Consider the following 20243-nt stretch of genomic DNA (forward strand, 5'->3'; position numbering starts at 1 on the left):
CATTTAACAAATAATATCATTTAAACTACATTATAGTAAGTTAAGAGTATTCGTTGATATAATTAAATATTTTATTTTTCGCTCCTTTGAAAATATACGTCACGTTAGGTTTTTAAGTAAGATAAATGCATACCTAAAACAGATGTAAAAAAGAAACAAAATGTTCGATAACGAATCCAAAATAAGTTTGTAATTTATATTTTATCATCGATCAAATTATGTGGTTTTTGTGTAAATTGCGTATGGAAATATACTACGATTACTGTCCGCGTGTGTTGAGAATAAATGATGCAGCTATAATATAATACTTGAATATAACATCCATACATTTTTATTTATTTATTTTTTTAAATAAAAACAATTATGTCGGTTAGTGAATTTTGGAATGTATGTTCTTTCAGACGATCATCCTCCCCCCACGGAAACTCCACCAACTCTTCCAAAGAGAGTACATAATATCAGAGGTACAACAATAAAAACAAAACAAACTGCTGTTGCTTTTGCCTTTATATTGTCTTAAGTGCATTGTGTCTTCGACGTGGCACTCTTGATGATTCCTTCATCCTTCCATCTTTGTTTCATATTATAATATATATACAATTTATACATCCTTACACGTGTTTTTGTTCACAAGAAAAAAAAACTTTAAATAAATAAGCACATGTTATATATTATACAAACTCTCATTATGCGACACAACAATACGATTTTCTGCCAATTTTCACGATTAAAACTTAAATCTATTCGATTCCATAAACATATATATTTACATCTCAATCTATCCGTGTGAAATGTAAGATGTATACATTCCCGTTTGTTTGAACATTGTTTTTAATTTATTTTCTTTTGTATATTTTATTTCATTTATTTGTAGATTATACTATATTGATTTATACGTTTATTATGCTGTGTGCAATGTCATCATAATAATATATGGTGAAATATTATACACTCGCTATTTTATTCTTATTATTTACAATTTTAATTGCTCAAGAGAACGTTGTTTTTCGAAGCCATAATATTTACGATTGCTTGATGTGCGCTGGCCTTAATTATATTATATTATAATTATATTATTATTATTATTATTATTACTATTGGGTTTTGTTAATATCGCTTTCGTGAAATTTGTTTGTATTTTTGGTTTTGGTTTTTTGAAGTGTTTTTATTTTGTGTATTTGACGTCTACTTAAAACTCTTACTCTCTATACTAACGCTTTTTAATAGTCTTTTTATTTTTTTTTTGTTCTACCTTTTCTCAGGTGACGTCGGGAAGGAAAAGGAAATAACACGTAAGTCACCATAGAACACTGTAAATTACAATAATATAACCTAACCAAAAGCTTTTGCACAATGCACTTTGCCGTGCGTTTAAAAGTAAACGCCCGTCGTCGTAAAGTTTATGGACCATTATATAACACTAATGCGAACCGAAGACCACCCGCAGCGCGTGGTAGGGCTGATGCACACGACGACATTTTGAAATCGCATTAAATTATCGTTGAAATGAAACGCACGAGCAAATACACGACGGATGTTATGTCCAAATACGCGATACAACAAAAATCATCTGAGCGGGTCATTGCCGGCGCGCGTTTAATAGAATATTATGTTCGTTTGCAGTTGTTCATCATGATTCCTATGATTATATTATGAATGTAGTCGTATTACATTATGAGACGTCCAGTGGTCGAAGTGGATCAGAATTATAACTAGAGATGATGGTGGGGGGAGGAGGGGGGTTACTAATCCAGTTCATTTGTGAATTCATATATTAAGCTCCAGTAAAACCGTTATTGGTGATTAGTGATCACATTTTATTATATTGGTGTACATGACATTATTCTGAGACTATAGCATTAGCGACATTTCGGATATTTGGGTGTCAAGTATTATCATTTTATAAAACAAAAATTAGAGAACATTGCTTAGTCCCGTCCATTATGTAAACGACTGCATTTTTAAAACCTAAGAGGGATGCTTAATTCAAATGAAATCAATAGAAGGAGGAAAACGACTCTGAAATAAGTGGATGGATGGCAACCCTCTTGCCTACTCTACTGTCTTTACACCACTTCGACCACTGTAGATGACGGTCATGTAAAATTACAAGAGGATCGAAATGCGATATGATATGATCATCGACCGTTTCGTTTAAAATAGACCGATGTCGAGCTGATCAAACCCGGGGAGGTTTTTAAACTGCAGGACGACGGTATAGTTTGCAAACCTTTCTGCAACTGACATTTACGCGCGTTCGATATCTACTTCTTCACTTTCACTCTCTTACGCTAAAGTTCTATCCTACCTTCTCATTATTTTGAGTCATAACCTATGAAATGTCAAGTTATCGTTGAAAAACTTCTACGTGAAAAATTTCTACGCGGAAATTCAAGCGGGACGTTAGTTTTGATACGTCTAAGCCACTAGTTTTTCGTATAGATACGATAATATACATGACTACCTCATTTAATCTAGATAACAGCTTCAGACCGCCGTGGTTAAAACGTAATAATTATTGTTATACTTTTGTTACTGACACATACTTTATGAAACATTTCGTGCCCGTCATAAGCCATCGTCGAGTATGCGAACGACGTTGAGAAAAGCTGCACAAGTAGGTGTTTGATTTTTTACTCACGTGTTACCACACGGCACACGAACTGTTTTCAACGCTACTACTGTTTAATCGCTGTTTCGTTATTCTAAGCTACATCATTTCTAAAACAGCTACCTACGCTATTCGATTCGTACCATAATATAAGTCGTCTAACATTGTTTCACATTGACTGTATAGGATATTAAAATGTAATTATAACAACATACGCTGTACCGGCTGTATAACTCATTAATAACAATAATACCGTCGTCGTCCTAGCATTTTATATCCTCAGTAGATTTTCCGGATGGGAGCCAACAATTTGTTATGTTCTCGATATGTGATATCGATTACTTATAAGGCCCCTCACCTCCACCCACGATTATTTGCTACATTAAGCGGAGAAGTTTACTGACCGTTACTAATATGGTAGATGTTCGTAGTTTAGCGTACTTTTAAAGGACCCGGCAAAGCGTATTACACAGTTTGCTCGGCTGAAAACAGCACTTTACTAATACAGCAAACAACCCGTGGTGTACGGTGCATAATATAATATAGTATTCAAATATTAAGGCGTGGTTCGAAAAATGTGCTGTCGTCAGAGGTAGCGTGAAATTGTGAAAAAGAAGCGAAATTCGAACTTCGTAATGAGATACTGTATTGTGGGGATAGGGTGACGGTATTTTGAGATGAACCGTTGGCGAGTAAGACCGTATGCTATGGTTAGTGGTGGGGTTGGTGTGGTAGGAATACGAGGGATGGGATAAACTGGTGCAGAAGATTAAGGGTAGAGATAAATTACCAGCTCTAGTTCGGACAGTTTTAGCCGGGGAACGGCGCACAATGGCTGAGAGAGAGAATTGTTTTGACGTTTGCCAACGGTCTTTGTTTGGTACATCGTTAATACGAATTCGGTGGAGAGAGAAAATCGAGCTAAGGGCTTTGGGTAAAAGTTTTGAGGAGGATTTAGGACGGCGTGGTGTAGGTGAAAAGAAGGGGATGTTTCGAAAGAGAAGCGAGAACCGCCAAAAATAGAGAGAATAAAGTATAAAACCGTTCACGAGTTCACGACGTTATGTTCACTTTATATTTTGCAGTGTTGGGCAACAAAAATACGCCAACGGCAATGCCTAATTCGATAATGTCAGCGGCGAAACAGGTGAACAAAGTGAAGCCAATCAACCGTCCGGCAGACAAAGGGTCGCCCAACCAAAACTACAACCGGTGAGATACATGGCCTTTTTTTTTAAAAAAACCAATAAAACGTGAATTAATATTACAATAATGTACGAACGATGTATTCGGCCTTTTTTTTTGTTGTTTTTGTTTTTTTTGTTTTTTATTATTTTTAATTTTCGTTTTCACACTAACGAATTCTTAACAAATTCTATTGCATTAATTCCTCACACGAATCCGAGCTCTAACACATACTAATTTATCATACACATATAATATAACCACGTCATGTGGTTTGTTATTATTATTTTTTTTTATTTATTGATTGTTTTCCATATTTCTCTCCTTTTTTTGTTCGGTGTAAATTAAATGTTTGATCGTGGTCGTCTTGAATATATTGCAGAGCTCAACAAGAAGAAGGAAGCTACGCCGGATATCAACTCGCATACGAAGTTAAAAAATTATTGTACGCTTTCTACTTAATATATTATACTATTCCACCACTCTTGTCCTGCTTGTTTTTATATTATGTTGTTATTTTTTTAATCCTTTGTTGTTGTTTGCTTTATACTATTAATTCGCTTGATTTATAGATATATTTTACGTTTGTTGCTCGATAAGTTTTTTTTAAAAAATATTTTTTTATTAGATTTATGTTCTTCTTCATGGCGAATGGTCTTAACTATTTGAATATTTGACACTTATAGTTAATTTGAATTATTTTTCAAAAATTATACTTAATTTCGCCTTTTTTAATACTGTAAATTGATTTTTACACGATTAAACTTCATAGGTTTTTTTTTTAAATTGATGCAAAAGAATAATTTTGATAATATTATTGACGTGAGTTTGATTTTGATATAATTGGAAAAAAATGTTTCATAATTTTGAAAAATTAAAAACATAGTTACAACCATACCTTATACATTAGTTACATCCATTATATTTTTTCAACACAATGTGTTTATTCGTCGTTTGTAATTTATTTTATTAAAAATGAAATATATAATTTAATATTATTATTTTATTAATTTCATTATTATTTTTATTATTTATTATTTTTTTTTTGTAGCAGCAATATTATTTTATCGATTAAAATATTATGTTGACATTATTACTGTTAAACTTGCTCATTGTTACTTGTGCTGAAGGCTAAATTAATCGAAAAATCTTCCATTATTTCCATATATGATCGAAGACCGACGACCAGAGGAGGATCGGCTGGCACAAACATAAACAGCAACGGTATTCAAATCGGTATCGCCGATGACCAGGCGAAAGACTTTGATTTTGAAAAGACTGAAATGAAGTACGACTCCACCGGCATGTTCCATTGGAGTTCGGCGAAAAGCCTCGAAGAATGCATCCTGGTAAGTTACGTTGTACAATCGTACGCAATTGGACAATGCGGTGTCTTAGTCACAGCTATCCCGCATAAGAACGTGTGCGTTTTAATGTCGAAAATTAAAATTTTTTTCCAGGACAGGAACCAAGCCGCAATGACCGTATTGAACGGCCACGTCGTGGTGTGCCTGTTCGCCGATCCGGACTCGCCGTTGATCGGTCTAAGGAATTTAGTTATGCCTCTGCGGGCGTCAAATTTCCATTACCACGAGCTCAAGCACGTGGTGATCGTCGGCGCCGTGGACTATATCCGCCGAGAGTGGAAGATGTTACAGAATTTACCGAAGATTTCGGTGCTCAACGTAGGTTTCTCATCCCGTAGATTATTACTAATTTTTTTCTTCGTATACAATACAATCATATATCAACCATATCGCCCGCGAGGAGTGTGTAACACACAAGGCAGTTTTTATTTATTGTTTTTTTTTTTAAACGTTTTCAGGGATCGCCACTGAGTCGAGCCGACTTGCGAGCGGTCAACGTAAATCTGTGCGATATGTGTGTGATATTGTCGGCAAAAGTTCCTAGCAATGACGACCCCACGTTGGCCGACAAAGAGGCCATTTTAGCGTCGCTGAACATCAAAGCGATGACTTTCGACGACACCATTGGAGTGCTCACGCAAGGTAAAAAAAAAATAATAATAAAATAAAAGCGTTCATTAAATATTCATTTAAAAGTGAATACAGCTGACACTGTATTTTTTCCACATAAAAAAAACGCCATTTATTATTTCATGCTATCGTTGCCGTCTTTATAGTGTCTGTTGTATACTATTACTATAAAACGTATTCGAACAAATGCAAACATTTTTTAAAATGTAAATCTCATCGGTTGTACATATAATTTTAACCTTTTCGAAGAGCTTAAAAAAGGTGGAATAATAAAATTATAGCAATTTTTAATTTTCATCGAATCTTCCATTTTATAATTTTAGATTTAAATTAACAAAGTTTTAATCGCTAAAAGTTGTGTTCATTTGGATTGGTTTTAAGTGATTTCCAATTAAATTTTCGAATATCCACTCTAATTTGTTTTAGAGACCAGTACGCATTCTCCACATAAATTAGTTCAGTGACTGTGTCTACATCACTTTATCTCGATTAACATAAAATACGATTTTATAAAGTTATAGAGCCCAGCCGAACGAGTTTAATTGAAAACTGTATGTAACATCGCTTTAAGTTTTCTACCGTACGAACAAAATTAATTGTAAAATGTATGGGATGTCGATAGAATCGATTAACAATTTGAACCGACACAATTCTACATAATTGCTCGTGTATTTATACTATTCTCAACTTTCATTAATTGACGTAGATTTCTGTAAAATTTCAAGGTTAAGACTTTTTATCGCAGAGCATTAACAAATTCACGTACGAAATCATCTCGATTGACTATGTATACTTTTCTCTTGTGCATCGTATATAACTACGGTCGTTCTTCATCCCACAGATATAAATCAACCTCGCATTTTTACTTACTTTTTATGATAAAAAAAATTAAAATTAATATTTTGCATTAGAGTTGGTTATGGGATATTTTTTTAATAGAATATCGGCTAACTTTGTGATAATAACGCATATATCATTATTAAATAAAACGAAACCTGTTAATTTTCGATCTAGAACTTCCATAAAGCTTTGCGATAAATGTTAACTACCTATATCAAATAATACGTATGATGCCATATGTGTATACAATATTATGTATGTGAAGCCTATTCTACATTACATTAAATATTGTAGGTATTTTAATATTTTCGAACAATTTATAATTTTTTTTTTCTGAAATATATTTTTGGAAATATCAGCCGAACTCATAAATAATGAAATGTATAATAATATTATATAATACGCGTGTTATCAAAAACGACACATTCACATTTGATTTGATTTTGAAACTTTGTGCAGACGAGACCGCGGTGACCAAACAGTTCGATCCGGACGGTCTGAATTGCGCCGGCGGGCCAATAGTGTTGCAGAGACGAGGGTCGGTGTACGGCGCCAACGTACCAATGATTACCGAACTGGTCAACGATAGCAACGTGCAGTTTCTTGACCAAGACGACGACGATGACCCCGACACCGAGCTGTACCTCACCCAGCCGTTTGCGTGTGGTACGGCCTTCGCCGTCAGCGTCTTGGACTCGCTCATGTCAACGGTAAGTGACATAGTATATCATATTATATAGTATACATAATTACATAGTATAATAATAGTGACGTAATAATAAATAATTTATTTATTATTATTAACAATATAAAATAACTTCATCGAACGTAGAAAATATATATTTGAAAATAAATATTCACCTTCGCGGTCCAAATGAAATAATATATTATGACTCCGGATGAGGACCTCTCACTCGCCTTCCTCGCTCACCACAAAACTTTTTTAGATATGATTTGAGAAAAAAATACGTAAACGTATCTTTTAACGGCGGGTGCATGGGTTAAAGTGGGGATGGATAGCGAGGGGACTAAGCCCTTAAAGTTGAATTTTCCGTACCATGTCTGATTTTGCAGCAACGATTGTTATATGAGCATGTGGCATTAAAATAATTAGACGACGGCAAATATAATATTATATGAAGTACTAATCTGTTTTTGTTTTTAGACGTATTTCAATCAAAACGCGTTGACGCTCATCCGATCGCTGATCACCGGTGGTGCGACGCCCGAACTCGAACTCATTTTGGCCGAAGGAGCGGGTCTCCGCGGTGGTTACAGGTTTGTTCAAGTCTTTGTAAACGTAGTATATTTAATTGTGGAAACTCACTATGTGGATCAAAGACCAGATAGTTAACCCAGGCGATGAGCAATCGATTGTAAGCGTTTTGATTTACAACAATAATATTGTACCTACTATTTAAAGATACAGTAATTTAGTAATATTATCATTGACGAGCTAAACAAAAAAATCGTAACTCCACCCGTACAAAGTATTGGGAGACCGACAATATCAATTTAAACATTAAATTAATCATACCAAAAATCTAATCGTAGTATACCAACAAACATTTTCGAGTTCAGATGGTTATAATATTCTTATTTTATTCCATCATGAAATCGAACGTATACAGTCTTAATATTTTGCTTATGATAAAAAACATCGACGATTTTTTCTACATCATATTACCATTATAAAAAATCAAAACTACCGTAAAACCACTTGAAATATTGCTAAATTGTAAAAAAAAACAAAAACATTATTACTATTATCCATGTACTAATATATTATAAAGACGTAGTAATTCAGACGTATAGTTGAGGTAATCTCTAGAACTTACTACCTGATGTATTTTTGTAATATTTAGCCAAATTATATCATAATATATTTAAATCGTCGATTAAACTTTTTTTTTTATTTGGAGAAACTTAGAGCAACAATTTCAGCTTTTAATGTGAGTACTTGATTGTCAGTAAAATTGGTTAAATAACTTCTATGGATTAACGGCTTATATATGCCGACTTATTTTGCGACGCATGGTTCATTTTCTTCCGGTTGAAAGACGTAATCAACGGACTTCCCGTTTATTTTAAAATATTGAAATGATCATCGTCCAATTGAAAAATATGATGGATTTAATAAAGTATTTTCGTCACAAAAAATTAAACAAAACTATGTTTTGTACCCCGTTGCCCGGTCGATACTACTTTTTCGTAGTTACTACTTTTTCGCTCAGCTCGACTTACCCATATATTTTTACGGCTTAATTTTAGACGATCAAGCTTCTTAATCTCAAATCAAACTAACAAAATTCTGCACCTGGCCATTCGCTATAGTGTAATAAATAATAACAGCACGCGTGGTAAAGTTTTTGAGTTAAAATGTACTCCGGGGACGGTTCGTGGGTATCGCAGTTCAAACACGCAAACGACCTATTACTGTATGACAGAGGTTATTATTATACGTACCGCACCGCTGGTAAAATAACGCATGTCGGCAGGCAGTTATCGTGTTTTTTGGTTTTTGGAAAACACACATGGAATACCTGAAGTATAATATGTATAATAGTGTCGATATTATTTAATTGCAAATAATAATGACATGGTCGTACCGAAATCGAGTGTTGGTGAAAAGCGTTTGTGAGAATTGATATTATTATTAGTGTATCAAGTACATTGTAGCTCTATAGAACATTAAAAAAGCACAAAATAGGTATAAATCAAAAAATTACTGAAAAACCGTAAAAAAAATCATGGAAAATCATGGAAAATCCTAATTAAAGCAATAATAATTATGTACGTAATTATATTTTTATGAATAATAGTATACGCTGAACTATGGCAAGTACAAATATATCATTAAAATTGTTATACTAGATCAGGTAGCTGTGCTGAATGAGAAATCTGAATTTTTCGATTACCTAACGGATAATATAAAATACATTTAACAACATCAAATTATATTAAAATAAAATATTCACTCGTGACACGACTGAACGGTTGACGTAAAACGACTGATTACTTTTAAAACGTGTATCTACAACTGTTACAAGTATTCCGTGTCATATTCATAGATTCAACATTCCAAGACATATTCAATTCGAACCGTTCCCGCTGACATTATAATAGAATATGAAATTAAATATTAACCCGTCAAATATTCCAAAGACGTTGTTGACATATTACAAATTACATTTTATAAAACGAAATATTCGAAAAAAACTCCATTTTAGCAATGGGAAAGTGGAAAGGCGTGTTGTTTTTATACGCATAAAATAATATAATAACGGTGGCGTGAAAGAAAATATCACATAGGCGTATGTAAGCGGCCGATCCGGGTCCGTTCATGGGACACACGTGTACCTAATAGAGCGAGTTCCCATAAAATCCAAATTCCTGCAAATCCGTTTTAAGTACCTATGGAATATTACATAAGTCGATTTCGACGTCGCGGTCTTGGTGCTCCATGATAATATATTTTCATCGTTCTAATGACGTCCGTATTTTTTTCAGCACCGACGAGAGCTTGGCCAACCGCGATCGGTGCCGGGTCGGGCAGATATCGCTGTACGACGGGCCACTGGCGCAGTTCGGCGAGGCTGGCAAGTACGGCGACCTGTTCGTGTCCGCACTCAAGTCGTACGGGATGCTGTGCATTGGTCTATACAGGTACCGGTATGAACAACTAACTATACATGTTTTGTAGTTTGCTATTAACTTTAAGTGCCACAACCACAAAACGGATTAACAGGGGTCCCGGATCCGTCCCCGACACACACGATCGTGATATCATAATTATTATAACATATTATTATTATCTCGTACGAATTTAATTTTCCACTGCATTATTGCAATCGCCGCGAGGTGGAGTGTGGAACACGCAGTGTTCGGATTCCATCGAAAGTTGTTATCGTGGTTTGTGCTGGAAACTCGTTTCAGAAACGTTCAGTATCTGCAGGTATACAAAAGAGTAAAAAAATATATTTTAAAATCGACAAATTAGTTTGAAAATTAGTAATTAATAATTTAATCTTATAATAAAGTCTTAAAATTATTATAAAGATTCAAAGATTCGCATTGAAGAAAAGTACTGGATATAAATATTTTTTTAATTATTTAAAGGGTCCAGTTTTAGCATATAATGTATTTCACTGGTATGGTATTTTATAATTTTACGTTGACATTCCATATTATTTATTTGATCGCAATTTTCATTAAAATCGATTTTTTCCGAAACGTGTGTATATATTTTTTTCGCAAAACAACAAGATAAAGATATAATTTTCACCAACGTTGCACCTAAGACGGTTTTCTAGCACAACAATGACAAACACGGTGTACTATGATTTATTTTATTTCATTAAGACTGATGATAAATATAATATATAACTCAATGTTACGAACAATAAAAAAAATAATTTAAAAAACTTTTATTTTAAATTTGAAACGAATTTGGTGACCTGACATAGTCGCCACTTTTAGTATGATATCACGACGGTTATTTGGTTTCCTCGACCAGAAGACGAATCGTATTACATACATCTTATTATAACATGCACACGAACACGTGACATGGGGACTGGTAAACGTGAATGCCATAACGCTACTACGTCGTCTTATAATGATATCGCGACCGCATCTGCAGTAATCTGTAGCTACGAGACTGTAGATTGTTCGGGAGAGATCTAATTTGATTCCGAGAAATTATAAACCAAATAAAAAATAGACTTAATGTTGTTTTAAAATAATATTTATTGTAAAATATGAAGTTATGATTTATTGTAAGACTGGGATATGTGTTGTTCGAATATTGAAGACACGTGTAAGTCTTATTCAAAGAATCACATCGTACCGTGTTATAGTTTATAATTAACTACGATGACACAGAATTAAGACTAAATAAAAATATTATGACCACAAAATTTGTAATTCAGATGTTATTATAATATTATTATCAAACCAATAGACCAAGCATAAGTGCAGAAGACGTTAAACTTATTTCAAGGAAGGTATCGAAATATTATATCGAATCATATTAGTTCATTGTAACCTAATTATCAAGCTAAATTATATCGATACTAATAATTTATTCGATACAACTTCAACGCCTAGTTCACAGACTAAAGGTTGTTTTTTTTGTATTAATAATATTAACAGGTCATGAATTTTCACTACCTAATACGATTTAAGGTCATAATATTGTCTATAGCTTATAAATTACTGAGTCACTTGAATTGAACTATAATAGTACAAATTATATTTTAATATAAATACAAAGTGCACAATATCCGAAACATATTTTGTAATTTGACAACACGTACTATCTCAAATACAATGCAGTCATTATTTTTAAGTAATTGGTCATAAGACGTGCAAAAAATAAACCTAATTATCACACATATAAATGACAAAGTTTTAAAATCATTGAATTTCGTTTTATTTATTTTAGAAATAAAATTGGATATTGATTTCTCAGGATCATATTAAATAGTACTTCAGCTCTCCCGGACAAGCTGTCATTATGTAGTTATGGTTACGCGATGACAGTATTGAACCGACCGATGATTTCGGATTTTTAAACTAAAATTGAAATCATCACGATTATCGATCAATTGCCGAGTACTCGACTTGTTCATATTCGTTAGCGTATAGACGCAATTTCAGCTGTGGAAGTGGTGGGCGTGTGCATGTGAACAAAAAGTCTATTATCATTTTTGCTATAATATTGTCGTTTCGATGATATCATAATTGCACGATACACCTATGCTGTCGAGGAGACGAAACATATTATCTGTTCGTCGGGGCCGAATCGACAATGGTCTGAAATTATTCGAAGACGCACAATTTTTTTTTTTACAAACAACCAGCTTTTATTAAATAGGTGTTGGTGCCGAATAAATATATTTATGTTTAATGCTTTTTCACTTTATGTGTAACAACAAATTTAAGAGAAAATATTGTTCTCTACAGAGTAGTTATTTTATCGAAAAAAAATAAATTATTAGTTTAAAAACTTTAACTTTAAATTTAACGTTTTTTTAAAATAATATTTTACATATTTTAAAGTCATTACAAAATAACAAATTTGAAGTTGTTTAAATTAAAGAATATTTTTCTAAGTATTTTTTCATTTTAAAATCAAATTTTTTTGCGAGTATGTCATGAGTACTTAAAATTTTGATGAGCAACATTTTGCGTGGTATCCCTTTTACCACAGATCAACATTTTAAAGGACTACTTAAAAAGTAAAAAATCGTAAGAGATTAGTATCGTCTATAATTTGATTTTTATAAAATATAAATCAAAGTTTTCCAACAATTATTTTATTTTAGAATAAAAAATAAAAGCTGCATGTTTTCATTCAAAAAAGTAAAAAAACTTAAACAATGATAACGATAAAAATATAATTTTTTTAAATAATTTTTAAAAATTAACATTTTGTAATAAAAACATTTTTGTAAATGTTAACTAATTTTGGAACAGTAATTATTCTTCGATAAAATAATCACTAGCATATTACAAAAAATATCATACAAAATTGTCCTCTTGTCGTCTTTCGGTTCAGACCGGACCCCTCTTAATTCACCCTTCCTCCTTCTCCCGTTTGCATTACTGCGTGTCTGTGTGTATGTCTGTGGTGTCGGTGTACTCTTAAGTTATACTGTTTGTGACTGTCGTCCCTTTTTTGCGTGTTTTAACGTTGGCGACCGGACGTCGCTATTCTCATCCGATCTCTTCGGTGTTATTACAGATTCAGAGACAGAAGCTCGTCTTGCGACGCGTCATCGAAACGATACGTCATCACGAACCCACCGGACGATTTCTCCCTGATGCCCACGGACCAGGTAACATATCTTATATTAATGTAACCGTCATTGTCGATTTATTATTTAATTTCTAGTGCGTGTAATCACGAAGATTCCAATAATTGCACTACATAGGTGCGACTTATTAGTTGACGCGCAATCGTTATTACAACCGACGAAACGTTTTATTTCTACTTATATTGCACATTATTTAGTAACTGTAAAAATATATCATAAATTCATGTGGGAAATCGTTTTCGAGAAAAAAAATGTTCCCAGTAAATAATAATAATTTCTCGATCTCTCGAGTCTATGTCATAAACGAAACTCGCATCGTAAAATATATAAGTTTTGTCGGTATACATCGGCAAGAATTATTATAGAACGTCGTTCCAAAATAAAATCGTAGGTAGATAGTCAAAAAAAGATATAAAATACGTATTATCATTGCGGCGCGTGCCTTGAACACGTTATCCGATTTGAATCGAAACCCCGCCGTGAACCGATGCATTTTTTTCATATTATATTTTCAAACCTTTCCACGACGGACAGACGGACTGTGTCAGACAGGTCCGCTCTGTCGCTGCAATCGCGGACGGTCGATTAAGATTCACACAATTTAATAGTTGCAGGCGGGTGCGTGTAAATTTATATCCCTCCTGCTGCGGCATCGTTCGTAGGCAATATGATTCAAAAACTCGTTCTATTCTGGTACGTACCGGGTCACAGCTTCCAACGATGCGCAGCGTACTCTTTTACCCAAAACTTGGCGCCGGTCCAAGATGACATCACGTCCGCGTGCGCAAGTGCAACGTGGCGTATTCGGCGATTATTCGTTTTGAATCTCGAGGGTAACCGTTATATTACTATCTCGCGAATAAGGCGCGCTCAGACGCATTAGGATACATTATTGTTATAATCATTATCATTGAATCGTACCAACCTATAATATTAATCATTCATAATGGGAAGTATTGTAATATTATGCACGGCGGTCGGCGGTTAACTGCAGGCGGAATCGAAAAAAAAATATCAAAACCCGTGACGATAATAAATAATTATTCTTTTCATTGGCGTTCGATGCTCTCGGAATTCAATTTTTAGCGACGGCAATGACGTTGTCGTAAAATATTAAGATATTTTTTATATAGATACGACGATTGGTTTTTCATCGTTTATTAATAATGATTATTGTTTATTCGTCTCAGGTATTCGTGCTGATGCAGTTCGATCCCGGGCTCGAGTACAAACCCACGAGCCGGAACGGAGGACGTGCTAAAGACGACAACTCCTGACTATTGCTTTGTAGCGCTCTCACAGACGGTCCGTATTCGTACATCTAAATCGCATGGGGCCGGGCTCGATTGCGCGGCAATCGCACACGACAAACACGATCACCACAACCACCTCCACAAACACCTCCACGACCACGACCGCAACCACCACAACCTCCTCAACCACAACCTCCACGACCTCCGGCACCTCCGCCTCCGCCGAACGTGGCTACACTACGACGATTTTCTTCGTGTCGTCTCTTGTGTTCATTTTCTGTAGCAAACGCTGATGTTTGTTCCGTTGTCGATAAGCTCCCATTTATCGACAACGCGAACGACAACACGCCGACAACCACAGCCTTCTCGACTCATCGACATCAGAACATGTTTGACACGCAATCGTTCTGATCATCTGACCCCTACGCCAGACGTCGGTTAGGTACGCACGTGATCGTCGATCCAAACCACATCCTTATAACACATATCCACCCAATCGCCGTGTTAAGATTTCACGTACACGTCATTTGCGCATTCGAATACCTATGCCCACTCTCACACACACACATAAATACACATACAAGCACATACACATATATACACACCAAATAATAATATGCACGTGCGTGTACTGGATGGTTGAAGTTTTATAACTTAGGGTCAAACCTACGATGTAAAATTTCTACGATCTGGTATAAGCACGTACTCTTGTGGGTGCGTGGCTGTGCGTATTTGTACGTGTTTGTGCGTGTCTGTGCGTGTTTCGGTGTGGGTTCGGAGTGTTTCGAAATACTACCTGCGCGTATCGCTGGAATGTTCAGAGATCGCTCTGCGCGTTTTCGAAAATGTATTTTTTTCGTAGAGAGAGGATACAATCTATGGAGAAGATACAATCGTCGCGGTCGTCATCATTTTCGATACCCTGTCAGGTTACCGGTCTGGTCCGATTACACATTCGTTTCGATTCGCGGGTTCGATGAATTCGCGTGTCTTGATGACCGTCGTCGCCAGGAGTAACAATTTTACGTCCATTTTTTACGTACCTCATGTCCCGATATGTATACAATTTATTCCCACCAGAATTTTTTTCCGTTTTACTCGATCGTGTTGCCCACAACGTGTGCGCTGTCCCACTTTTCGAGCCTCGTCGCTGCGATTTAGACCGAAAACGGACCACGTGTTAGCGTTACACCCGTCGGTAACTTTTTCTGTACAGCATAAAATCTCGTTGTTTAATAGTTTACTTAAATAATTACCTACTTTATCGTTTATATAATTGTCTCGTAATCGTAAAATGTTAAAATAATAATAATGTGTATATGTAGAACACCAAAAGTAAAAGAAATATGTATAACGCTCGTTGTACGCTATAATGTTTTAGTATTATCAAGAGTGTAGTTTAAAATTATAATCGCCTATGTATTATACAAAAAATATTATGAGAAAAAAACCTTAGGAGAGCCAATTAAAAAAAAAATATTTAAGAAAAAAAGAAAAACTAAAAAAAAAAAATTATATTGGAATATGTTGTACCCTAATATACAGTATTGTTCATTAGAAAATTCTTTATATTTATAAAAAACAAAATTGTCATTTGTTTTTTTTTTTATAATTGTAAATATCAAATGTAAAGTGGTTAAAAAAAAATTTTAGCGTGTAAGTTGAATAACTGTACATTATTGATTTCAAACATTATTTTATACACTGCGTTACCGAATTTATAATTGTATTTCAATAGTCTGAAAGTTATCATTTTTGAGAAAAAAAATATTTCGTTCATGAGCAGCTATATCTTAATTTTAATTATTTTTTTTATCATCTACTAAATTAGTACGATTTTTTATCATTATTATTATTATTATAATTATAATTATAACCATCATAAATCGCGGCTGTTTATGAATTCTTGTTAAAAATCATAATAATATTTTCAAAAATCACTACAACGGCACTAAAAGTTTTTTTACACGCAATTTTTGTATGAACTTAAAATTAAGTTCATTAAAAAAAAAAGTATATATAGGTATATATAAATTAAAGTGTTATAGTTGAAATTACAAAATCACTGTTCTATTTATTCAAAATTGGGGGAATTGGGGGGCTTATGGGGAGCTTGTTATTATAAAATATATTTTTTTTTATTGTTATGACGCGTTTTACATATTGCAATTTCGTGTAAACAATAGCAATACAAAATGAACAAATAACTATTACGAAAAAAAAAATTTATATCTATTAAAATACGAACAAAATATAATATTGGCTTTCTGAGACAATCAATATTTCTAAGGATAAACATGTTAAAATCTTATAAACCTTAATCGCGCAATAGACAAAAAACCAAAAAAATTTAACAAAATTAATAATAATTGGACGTTTTATTTCTTGAAATAATTACTATAAAAAAATTGCATACTTGAATCATAATGACGAGCTTTTTGTTAAAACAATATCCCCTTACAATATAATATTATGTACATTTTTTTTTTTAAAAGACAAGTTTTGAATTTTAGTAATTTAAAATATCGCTTGAAAAAATTGACATCGTTTTTTTTTTTTTTTTTGTAATCAGTTATGTTTGAAATTATTGTTGTTATATTATTGTTGTTTATTGCTATTGAAATAAAATTATATAATAATAAAAAATACTTAAAAACTATGCATAGTATTGTTTTGTTGATTTTTGTATATGCAAAAAAAATGACTGCTGAAAAAAAATAAAAATATATTATGCTTTTTCAATTACGTGAGTATATTTTTGAAAATATATAGGCCATTGTCATAATTTTTAAATAGCTTATATTCTATTAAAGTGTTCATGGTGAATACAACATTATATTATACGAGTAGACAACTATAATATGAAAAATAAAAACGTTTTACTACAAACCTACTTACCTAGGTAATATATTGTTTGTGCGTAGATTACTTACTCTTATTGTAAATCGTAATTGTTCAACAGCCAACTTTTCGTTTACAGACAGTGAAGATTATAATATGTGAGTATTACAATAGAAGAATATAATACAATACGTATAGTATGTCAATTGCAAAATATAAAAGTACTTTCCTATTTAAGCTTTCATTATCTTACCAAAAGAAATAATATACTGTTGATAAATGTAATAAACGTCTTAAAAATACAATTCATTAAACGTTTACACTATATTCTTGCAGTTTTAATATTGATAACAACTACCATACCGATTAATCAAGTTTTTATTGTCGGAATAAAGCTACGTCATGTCTTGCAAAATATTTTTTATTTTTATTCCATTTGACCAATATGGAGTAAATATACGGTTGTGTCTGAAGAGTATTATTGAGGTACAATGTTTATTTTTATTGTACATTTTTGAAATTTAAAAAACAGACACTAAATCATACAATTCTAAATTGTATTCACTATTATTAGAATACCTATAAAATAATATCATAATGATTGAGTTAGGTTTTTCAACTTGAAAGCAATGTTTACTTCTCATCCATGCGGTACTACGACGACGCAAATGATAATACTATATTCCGAGATATTTGCATTATTTAATTTTATATTTCGTACAAATATAAATGTGCCAAATGTACATACATTTTAGATTTGAGCTATATTATAATAACTACCTATGGTTGTTATTTATTTATATCTTATTTGAAATTTTAATGCACTAAGAAATACGACAAAAATATGATATGATAAAAATAAGTAATCGGTATTAAAACACCCAGTTTTATATTTAAAAATTATACATTATAAATACTGTTCATTATTTTTATTTTGTAATTAAGTATAGTTATAATAAATACTTTTTAATTTTTAATTTATGCTATTTTGAAAATAAAACAATGAAAATAGTCAAAACAGTTTGTAAAAGTTAAATACATTTTTCTTTGAATAGACATAAACTTTACCTAATAATTATGTAACTCCAATCAAATTAAATGAGATATTTGGTAAAATTAAAATGTAATTAACATAACTTATCAATCATTATCGTGTATTCAAATCCTTTTATTTATAGTTTTTAGGAGTGTCAAACCAATTTTGCTAAAATAGTATGATTTTCAACAAAACTGCCAATGGCCACAGAAATATTAAAATTGTTTCGCGATCAATTCTCAAGCCATCTCTATCCATTGCCAAATCCTTCCAGTTTGACCAGCCTCCCAATTTTTCGACATCCCTTTGACTGTATTTCCAAAGCTCAGCTTCTGTCTTTTCAAGGGTCTTTTGCTTACCAGATTTTGTTCTAGTACCATTCTTGGTATCTTGGTAGAGAGTTTTGGCTCCTCATTCCATGACCAGTCCATTGTTCTTGCCTCAGCCTTCCTTTCTCGATAGTCTCTACGACGTCCTTTTCATGATATATTTAGTATAATTCTATATTTTTTCTCTTTCTATACTCTCGTGTGATGTTATCTTTTATCGGCCCAAAAATCTTCGTAGTATTTTATTTTCTAGTTTCAAAAATGTATTTTCATTTGATTTCCTTAGTGTCCCGCGATCCGTTTAATATTACTGGGCGTATTTGGGTAGTATATAATGGTTTCTTTATCTCTCTTGATAGTGACCTTGTACTTAATAGTTTTGCCAGTCATTAATAATTTGACGTGATTGGTAGTTAGTAATAAATATTTTAGCAATTCTATTTTACTGAAAATTAAAACAATATAATGTTTACCTTTACTTATATAATATTTTGATTAACCCAGTGATAAGTGTTTGTATAATATAATTTGATGATATCTTAAGAATAATATTTGTGAAGATTTTCAATATAGTATGATAAAAATATGTATTCTCTGGTAATTTGATTATTGTGATATTAATTGGTTCTATTCAGGTGTTTATTTAGCACGGCGTCTTGTATAGGCAATTTAGCACCATCTTAAATTAATATTATATATTTTGTTGTTGTTTATTTATTGTAAATCTTTCTCGTAACTAGGATTTAATTTTATGATAGAAAACATAGAGTTGAATACAAACAAATGAAGAATATTACCTGCAAATAAATTTAAAGTATTATTAATAATTATTATTATGTTTGATAATATATTAATGTCATAATTATTATTTTATTGTATAACTTCTGTAAGTAAGTTTGGTTTGTGTGTTTGATTTTCAAGTAAGTATTCAACATTCAAAACAGGTACATATAACTATGGTTAAACTATTTTTCGGATAATTTTATTGTTTACAGAATATTGTAATCCATTTCTGTAAAATGTATACAAAAGGAAGTGATGATTTCAAATTATCAATTTGATAAAAATATAACTATTTTATTTAAATTTTCTCAAAAATACTTTAATCCATACATTTTGGACGAATACACATTAATAATAACTATATGCTACTTCCTATATTTTGTTAATAAATATTTATTATTACTTCTGAGTTCTGATACTATCCAAACAATTTCGTCGTAATTATTCTGAACATAGTTTGTTCGTATTTTGCATTTTTTATTTTTCGTTGTTGGGGGTAATGTAATATTTTTAAGTGTGTAAATTGTTTTAATGTTTTTGCATAGGA

At 32.5% G+C, this 20243-nt stretch overlaps 1 protein-coding gene across 3 annotated transcripts in view; it reads left to right on the forward strand.

Moving 5' to 3' along the window:
- The window catches only part of LOC100169520 (calcium-activated potassium channel slowpoke), a 74712-nt gene extending 58269 nt beyond the window's left edge, over positions 1-16443 (forward strand). For 2 of the 3 annotated variants that reach the window (XM_029489750.1, XM_029489749.1), the window contains exons 17-28: positions 402-464; positions 1263-1292; positions 3697-3823; positions 4179-4241; positions 4974-5145; positions 5257-5481; positions 5622-5805; positions 7093-7343; positions 7799-7911; positions 10144-10299; positions 13382-13475; positions 14645-16443. In XM_029489750.1, the coding sequence (XP_029345610.1) occupies positions 402-464; positions 1263-1292; positions 3697-3823; positions 4179-4241; positions 4974-5145; positions 5257-5481; positions 5622-5805; positions 7093-7343; positions 7799-7911; positions 10144-10299; positions 13382-13475; positions 14645-14731 (1565 nt within the window). In that variant the 3' untranslated portion in view covers positions 14732-16443. Of the gene's footprint in view, positions 1-401; positions 465-1262; positions 1293-3696; positions 3824-4178; positions 4242-4973; positions 5146-5256; positions 5482-5621; positions 5806-7092; positions 7344-7798; positions 7912-10143; positions 10306-13381; positions 13476-14644 lie in introns of all 3 variants that reach the window. The other variant, XM_029489748.1, reaches the window with a different exon arrangement.
- The last annotated feature ends 3800 nt before the right edge of the window (positions 16444-20243 follow it).

Source organism: Acyrthosiphon pisum, chromosome A2 (assembly GCF_005508785.2).
Source record: "Acyrthosiphon pisum isolate AL4f chromosome A2, pea_aphid_22Mar2018_4r6ur, whole genome shotgun sequence".
NCBI lineage: Eukaryota > Metazoa > Arthropoda > Insecta > Hemiptera > Aphididae > Acyrthosiphon > Acyrthosiphon pisum.